General features: G+C 32.9%; 1 protein-coding gene across 1 annotated transcript in view; it reads left to right on the forward strand.

Annotated features, from left to right (window-relative positions):
* Positions 1-432: 432 nt before the first annotated feature.
* LOC106457695 (nucleolar protein 4-like) overlaps positions 433-9,426 on the forward strand; it is a 96,850-nt gene continuing 87,856 nt past the window's right edge. The window contains exon 1 of the mRNA XM_022383700.1: positions 433-542. Coding sequence (XP_022239408.1) covers positions 520-542 — 23 coding nt within the window. The 5' untranslated portion in view covers positions 433-519. The remainder of the gene's footprint in view (positions 543-9,426) is intronic.

Consider the following 9,426-nt stretch of genomic DNA (forward strand, 5'->3'; position numbering starts at 1 on the left):
CTTGGCGGTGTTCATAGGCCTAACATTAGGGTTAGGAACAAAAGTATCTCTTTTAGTGGGACAATACAAGGCCTGTTGTTTTGAACGGTTTGCGACACCACGGTTTTCACAGCCGAGCATTTCGGTGTATGGAACGAAGACACAATACACGATACGCAGCCGCCTTGGCTGCAGCTGCGGCTGCACCGCCAGGAAACAGTGATAGCGAAAAAACTATAAAAAAGGAGAAAGAAAGAGAAACCAGTGAACCGGAGGATACCAATGATTCTTCATCGTTAATGACCAAGCAAGAAATGTACGAAATTTTTCAAAGTTGGGCTCTTAAAACTTACGGTGATAGCGCCAAAACCAAGACAGTCACTAGACGAAAATACAATCGAATTTTGAAGATTCTCAAAGGAGAAGAAAACAATAATGCCGAAAATTCCAAGTTTCGATTTTGGGTCAAAGCCAAAGCGTTTCGTATTGGACCACCGCCACACCAGCTTATAGAAGGAAAACGGTCAGATCAAGTGTTATATGTTCCTTGTAGCCGACTTGGTGTAAGTAACCTTCACAAGTCTGTTAATAATGTTGTTTTTAAATATGTTCATGTTTTTGATTAGCTACGGTAGCAAGTGAAGTGAAAAGTGTAGTTGCTATTCTGTAATCTGAGAAGGAAAAATCAATGAAACTTCTACTTCACATTTTCTGTTTTGCTATTTACTTTGTAGCTTCTTACTTTACACAGTAATAAAAGCTACAGGTTTATGGGAGGAGCGTGCGCAGTTTTGTTCTATCCTTATATATGAACTCGATGTAATGGAAACTACATTGTTTATATGAAGGATTAATTTTAAAACAGAAATCTGAGAATTAGGATTTTGTAATAAATACGTAACTGTAAAATACCATAGTACGTTTTAACGTGTCTGGAAAACATATAATGTAAATACAGGATGGACTATAAGTGAAGCCCCGATAAAGATATACTAAGGATCAACATCCTGTTGTTTTGCTGTGCTCATTGGTACCCTATAAACATCAGTTGTATTACTTTTGTTTGATTTTTTTTTACTGTGGGGTTCGTCTTGTCTATCACGTGTATTGTGTGAGCGAAATACTTTCTATATTTTGTGATATTTTAATAGAAATGATAAAAAAAAGCATTCAATATTTCCTTGTCAGTTTAGACAATATAGTTATGACTTACATCAGTGTTTCTCAAACGGTGGGTCGCGACCCTCTTTGGGGCTGCGAGCAGGTTTTCAGGGAGGGTCAACATTTTTTTTTTTTTTGAGTCCTGAAGGTGTCTGAGAGGTGTACATATCACCTTTGTTATGAACTATGACGAACTGTTTTTTCATTCTTGTAGAGATAATGGGGGTCGCGACGAACAAAATCCGAACGCGGGGGTCGTCTGGCAAATCCGGCTGAGAAACACTGACTTACATCTACATAGCCTCAGACACTCGCATGCGTGAACTTGCATTATATCTCGTTATGACCAAGGCGGCGTTGTGTCGGTTGGTCAGATTCATCTAAAAATAACCATAATTTCCAGGTATAGGTGAAATAATGAATATCATATGGAAAATGTGAGTATGAAACGTTGTAAAGAAAAATTAGGCATGCCTGATTGAAGATGTAGAAACTATGCTTCATGAAAGTTATAATTTCGGTTGAGTGAATTTCATCTTTCAGAGAAAAAAAATCAAGTTTTTTATTTGAAATTAGCCTATGGAAAAATGGATTACTGTCTATATTAAGAAAACTCATTCCTTACTCCTGGTAACTTGCCTTTCCTTTATATGTATTAATTATATAAGTATATTACTTTTTTTATATATATATAAGAAAAACCATTAAAAACAAAAAAAAATCAATTGATGCACTACACTGTTAATAAACATGATGAATTTCGATTGGTAAAGACTTATTATACATGCATTTGAAATATTATATGATCATACTTCGCTTGAAGTAATATATGTTAAATAAGTAAGGGTTTTGTTAACCTGATATATGATATTTCCACTATTAATCTTGAAGATAAAAAGTCTTAAGAATAAGTGACGTGCTAATATTACCAGTTTACTTTGCTGGTAATTAAGAATAAGTGACGTGCTAATATTACCAGTTTATTTTGTTGATAATTAATAATAAGCTAATATTACCAGTTTATTTTGTTGGTAATTCTGAAAGCATCGACAAAGAACAATAACAGAAACCAAAATTGAAATTATGACGTCATATTTTCTACTTCAGGTTTACTTTTAGTCTTAGTAAAAAAACACATTTATGTAAATTCACAATAAGATAAACATAATTTAGGATATTTGGAGCAATTCCTATTTATAAGATTCTCTGCATGAATGTCGAGAATCTTTATTTAATACTGTTTGTTTGTAACTTACATATATGTGCACAATTGCAAAAAAATAAGTGACTACCATGTGTATTTCTTTTAGCACCATAGTCAGTGACATATCAATGATAAAATGTTTGATTAAACTTGAGTTACTGTAAAGAGGTTATGATGTTTTTGAGCTTACAGAAGGTTTAGGTTTCCGTTTTTTTTTCCAGAGAAATATTGAGATAATTAATGAAGACTTATTTAGTTTTTGTGTGTGTGTGTTGATAGGTCATTCTGATAAACCATGAGATAAAACGTTGAAGTAATCTTATTGTTACTTACGTTTAGTGAAATAAGTAAATTTGCACTGCTCATTTGCACTTGCAAGTATCGAATAATCATGAGCATGACCATTTTGTCACTATTGTTAAAGGATTTTTGAAGCCTATTTTTTTTTTCAGAAATGTAATGCTTATGGTCTGTTACAACATGTTGTTACAAAATTATTTTAAAAATTTGACCTAAAGGCCAAAAAATAATGAAAAACCCTTCTATAAAATGCCGCACTTCTGTTCAGCCAAAAAGTTAATTAGGTAGAGAGTCACGTGATCCGATGACGTATAGAATCCTATGTCCAGAACTTTGGTTGCCATCCTGCATTGAGTGAAGCTGGTTTTTAAAGAAAAGTACACATGGAGTTCGGAGATGTACATCCCATTCTATCTTATGTAGTTAAAACAGAATAGTAACACACATTTCTTTACAATATATAAATAAGTAATAGAAAATAATACTTATATTGAAATGATTGCTGATAAAATGTAGGTATTTTCTTGTTTCTGTTATTAAGTTCCCTGGGAAAATTAAAGGCCACATTAAATATTGTGTAATGTTGTACATATATGAAGCACGTTGTATTGTATGCTTGAAAATTCCAATAATTCGCTTTAGATAAAAGTGTCACCCAAATAAATTATAATTATATCAAAATCCGGATTAAATCAGAACTTTGATCAGCCCGTTAATGTAAAACTATAAGCCTAATACTCGATACAGGGAAAGCAAGGACTCACTTCACGGTGTCGTATTTTTTTCACACGCCATCCGATGTCTGGTACTCTGTCGCGAACTGTCATTGGTGACCGCGCTGACACTTCAGAGTTTTTATCTCTATTTGCTTCAGTATTTTTATAATTCAATATACCATTACAATAGAATATTGTTGGCATAGCATGTGGTTTTAATTTGTTTTATCCTTGTTGGCAGGTAATTCTCGCCAGATCATATAAACGCTCTTCTTAACACTCACATTCGAAGTAGTACGAACATACCTTGCTATATTTGGTTGAAGCGAAGTTAGCCCATCTAATTTTATGGGTCTAAAGCTTTCTTCTTAAAGGATCTGCCAGAAAATGAAAGAAGCTAATACCTGAACCATTTTTGCTTCTGTTAGTCCTCCCATAAGCCGCACAATACACCATCTTGCCACTGAATCCTCAAAATGATTACCGTGTCTCCTCACTCTAAAGTTAATGGCTGTTGTGACAGCAGGATTATATGTTTGACACCCGTGACGTCACTCGCCGATGATAGCCTTTTTTCAGTTTTTTTTTTTTGGAAAATACGCATATTTGAAGCACAGCAAAATATCGATGGTTTTTACAACTTTTTGATTTTAGGTTACACTTTTGAAAAACAGTTTTGTGACAGCATGTTATGATAGACCTTAAGCATTACATTTTTGCAATTAAAGGGAGGGCATTTGCTCCTTCATTCCCACGTGTTAGGCGCCAGTATGCATTTACTTTATTTTATAAACTTTGTTTCAAATACAACTGTACTTACGGATAGGCCTAGGTGTGTATGCATAATTGTATGAGACATGTTGCAGTTCAAACAGAACAAAACGTTAGTGATGTTGACTTTTGACCCAACCTTATGTCATCTGTGTCACTTTGTTATTAATATTATGAAAACTAAATGCAAAAGAACAATTAACAGGTTTCTGACAAGCACATGGAAAACATAAAATCAAGTTTTGACAAATCAACTAAAGTTTTCATCGAAGTTCAAAGTATGCACGTACCACAAATTATCGAACCACATCGATATATGTGGAGTACCATTGACCAATATTGTAAATTTGTTGCCACAAAGATTTGTTTTATAAGAGAAGCATAAAGTGATAGATAAGATAAGTAAACATACAAACCGATGGATCAGTGTGGCTTTTTTTACACAAGTAGTACCTAGGGGCATTAAATATTAATGTTGACTTGATGTGTATATATGTGTGTGTGTGCCTATCGATATATCTTTTTTTCTACTCGTGTAAATATATAATAGAAGAACACAGTTTGTGTATTCTGGTTTTTACTTGCAATCAACCTGGCGTACATAAGCAACACAAAAGCGATAGCTTGATATTTGAACCAAAGTATAGGTGCTATTGAATTTCCTTGGAAAGATTCAATAACTTATTTACAACAACGTTGCAACATGGGCGGTGTGCCAGATCTTTTTATATTACTACACTGGAGTTTTGGAGCTTAAAAATTGGTGTACTGCAATATGAAGATAGAAAAGCTTTTCTGTGCGTAGTATATTTTGTTCAGTTCTTCTTATTGCAACTTATGTACTTACATTTCAAGGGTCAAGGTAGTATCTTATTACATATTTTTTTTATCTATATTTGTTTGTTTGTTTCGTTGAATTTTGCGCAAAGCCAATCGAGAGTTATCCTCATTAGCCATCTATAATTTTGAAGTGATAGACTAGAGGTAAATCATATAGTTCACCGCCAACTCTTTACCTATGAACAGTAGGAGTGACCATCACATTATAACGCCCTTATGGTTTAAAGGGCAAACATGTTCGATGATGGGATTCTATTCCGCCACTCACCGATTTCGAGTCGATTACTTTAACAACCAGCTCATGCCAGACTTTTTTTTTTTTTGTACCTATGTACAAGCTAATGTCTTATTGGTTGCATTCACGGTGTCCTTCATGTTGGTTAGTTTGAAAAGTAAAAATCTAAAGTTAAAAGAAATTGTACTTTTTCTTACATTTGAAGATGGGGTCACAATGTTTTAAGTACGTAGTTTCATAAGAAAAAGATTAAGCCTTGAAACGATTGAAAGTTAATTTTTAGATAGTACAAAAAACAGTATTATCGATGTAGCATGTTTCGCAAAAAAATATTATGAAGAACATCATTATACGTAAGAGATAGGTTTAAGGTGATTCAATCAACTAAAAGCGAAAAAATCCGAAGTGCCAGAACTATTCATTGTGTTAAAAGATAATTTAGGCCTAAGTAGAAAGCAAAATCAAAGTTCTGGGAAATCAGTCGTATAACTTAGCAAACACTGTATAAGATGGAACCAAACACATGACGACTTTAGGACGTTGAAACAAATGCTTATTCATTTACCTAATTAAGTTAGCATAAAATAATACAAAATGAAACGGATGAGAATGAATACACTTGATAGCTAAGACTAAGTGAGTACTTCAAAGCTATTAGAGAGAAACAATAGCACAAATTAGTGAATTTTTGTTCACGATAACATAGAAATAATTTAGCTAAGTACTTGCAGTAGAAACCTAACTTTTGAAGAAAATTACGTCATAAGCTCAAGATTATTTATATTTCTTGGTTAGAACGTGTTATTGATATCACATATAGAGAATGTTGTTTTTATGACAAGATGTTGTTTTATAGATGTACAAGTAGTTACTGAACACTCATGATTTAAATATGTGTGTGAAACAAATACACACCATCTAAGCAGAATACTTGGTATTTGGTGTTCTCTACCTAAACATGCGACATATGAGAAAAACAGTTAGTTCAGGTATAGCCATCTAATTTCGATTTGCTGATCGCTGTCTTTCAACCGAATTAGGGGGATTCACTGTTAGCTTATAATACGCGTACAGGTGAAAGTGTGTACAACAGCATAGTGCGGGCTCGAACCTTGGACTTTTGAGATGTGGTCCAGCATGCTAACCATTATATCACGCCAAGCTCAACAAACTACAAAATTCGATTAACTACAATCACAAAATCATCAACATAGATTTATTACTTATCTTTACAGTTAGATAGAGCATGTGTTGAAAAGTTATATGCCAAACATTTGTGAATTTTTAGAAACAGTTAAAAGTCTCTCTCGTTTGCAAATTAAATCCCCATGTTTGGTATTACTCATGTTATCAGCGTGTTAATAAAGTGTACAGAAACTGCCGGAAAAAATCTTGTCAACTTACTAGCCAAGGCTCCCCCTTCTGGTGGCTTAGTGGTAAACTCGATGGCATACAATGAATGAAATTTGAGGTTCGATCCTTGCGATGGGTAAAGCATAAATATTATATTATGCAGCTTTGCACTTAACAACAAACCAAACTGTCCAAGGAATTAAGTAATCATGCAAGTGATAACTACTTCCGCCAAGCTTCAGCCATGATAGAGATATGATATTGGTTTATTTGAGTGTGAAATAACTACTTAATTTACAACAGTGAAATGTATCATGAAGTAATGGTGTGGAATTTCACTTATGGCTGCTTTAAGGAAAAATAAATCTCCCTTATATATATAACATTAATGAAGGAAGTTTGGGATTAAAACATGCGTTGAGGGGTATAAATTCGTCGATTATATATAATTACTTCTGATATATTTATTCAGTACCAATTGTTCTAACTGTTGAAAAGCTAGCTTTAGGTACTTTAAATGACATTTAACTAATCTTAATTATAAAATAACATTTGCTAGAGAATAAAATATTACCACAAACAGGGCTCACGTTTTCTAAATATTTTAATGACTGTAACAAATTACTAAGATAAACTAGTGTCTTATTCAACAAATTTACGTGGTTATCTTACATTTAGTGAAAATGACTTGCCTTCTTTTAGAACAATATCCTACACATGTTGCTATGAAACTTGTACTTACAAGTTCGGGATAGTATAGTAGTAATTAAATTAGAATACCTTATCAAATATAAATTGATAAAAATAAAGTGAAAGAAAAAACCTAAAAAAATCTTTCAAATATTATAGAATTGCTGCAACTGAAACTACAAGCGCATAAAATGTTTGTTTGTTCGATTTTCCGCACAGCCACATGAAGGTTACCTGTGCTAGCCGTTCCTAATTTTGAAGTGGTTGTTTGTTTATTTTTAAAGCAACGCTACATTGGAATATTTGCTGCGTCCGTTGCGGGAAATGGAACCTCGGATTTTAGCGTTGTGAGTCTGTAGACTTACCGCTGTCCCACCGGGGGACAATTTTGAAGTGATAGTCTAGAGAGGGGAAGCAGCCAGTCAACACTACCCACGGCCCACTCCCGGGCTACTGTTTTAAAACCAAATAATTTCATTTGACCATCACAATTATAAGACGCATACGGCCTCAGAGTGCGGTGTACATTGTTTTTTATGGTAGTGGGTCCCGAACCATAGAACCTCGGCTCCACCTTTGGCTCCTAAAATGTTTGTAAGGTCAAATTCTTTGAGAGAAAAAATATGTCTCATTGTAGATAAAATAGTAATATTTGAATATTATTTAATTTTAAATATTAACATCACGAGAATTAAAAGTAAAAGCCAAAGTATCTTATTTCAGACATTAATTATATGCAATATTCAGTTATGATGATTGACTACACAGAGCCTATTATTTTGAATATCGATATAACTCTCTGATTTTAATTAAGGTACGTGTATGTATTTGTAGGTTCTTCTGGTTTGTTGCGAAACAAACATACATACAACAAATGAGAAACACGTGAAACGTATTCTAGTAAACAAGTATTCTTATAGAAGAAATTTCAAAACTTTTTCTTTTTTTTTTACTTTTTCAGTAACAAGTAATGAGAGATTGAACGCTAATATGCTTAAGTTTCTCATAAGAAAATAAAACATCTATCTGGTGAAGATCGAAATTTCGTAAATATGAAGTTTTTTTTACTTCTTAATTCATTTCAATTCCAAAAAATTAAATTGTTTTTAAACGTTGGTTTGTAATTTTGATCTTTATTATAATTTTCGAGTTGGATATTTTTTTGCAAACAAAATTTAACGTTAGAGCATTATTTTGTAAAAAAAAAATTCGTATTTGCTTGCATGTAATTCATATTTGTGTTTTTGCATTATTGTTTCAAACATGAGCACAAAAAGGACGTCATTCTGTCTGACCACTTTACCCATTTTTGTTATGTATTGTACTGTTTACTGTTTGCATTAGGGCAAAGCCACATTAAGTTATCTTCTGTGTCCACCGCGGGGTATCGAACCCCGGTTTTTAGCGTTGTAAGTTCGTAAACTTCCCGCAGAACCGCCAGGAGACATGTATTATACACACATAACAATAAAAATGAATAACACAATACTACGTACTGTTCTTTTTTCTTTTTGCTCTTCAGCTTTATCTAAAGATTATATTAAAGCTTTTAGTTTGCGGGACCCTAAAATAATAAAAAAGGGACGAAATGTAATATATTTTGTTGTTATCGTTGTTTATCCATTTTACCAATCCAAGATAAAAAAGTACCATTTGTGTATCACTTTTATCTATTCAAGATAAAAAAGTACCATTTGTGTATCACATTTATCTATTCAAGATAAAAAAGTAACATTTGTGTATCCATTTATCTACCCAAGATAAAAAAGTAGCATTTGTGTATCCCTTTTATCTTTCCAAGATAAAACAAGTACCATTTGTGTATCCCTTTTATCTATCCAAGATAAAAAAGTAACATTTGTGTATCACTTTTATCTATTCAAGATAAAAAAGTAACATTTGTGTATTCATTTTACCTACCCAAGATAAAAAAGTACCATTTGTGTATCCCTTTTATCTTTCCACGATAAAAAAGTACCATTTGTGTATCCCTTTTATCTTTCCACGATAAAAAAGTAACATTTGTGTATCCCTTTTATCTTTCCACGATAAAAAAGTAACATTTGTGTATCCCTTTTATCTATCCAAGATAAAAAAGTAACAATTATGCGTTACTTAAAGTTTAGCTATGTTTTGAAGACAAATATGAAACACTGGTTTTCATCTGCAAAGAAAAA

Source organism: Limulus polyphemus, unplaced genomic scaffold (genome assembly GCF_000517525.1).
Source record: "Limulus polyphemus unplaced genomic scaffold, Limulus_polyphemus-2.1.2 Scaffold362, whole genome shotgun sequence".
Taxonomy (NCBI): domain Eukaryota; kingdom Metazoa; phylum Arthropoda; class Merostomata; order Xiphosura; family Limulidae; genus Limulus; species Limulus polyphemus.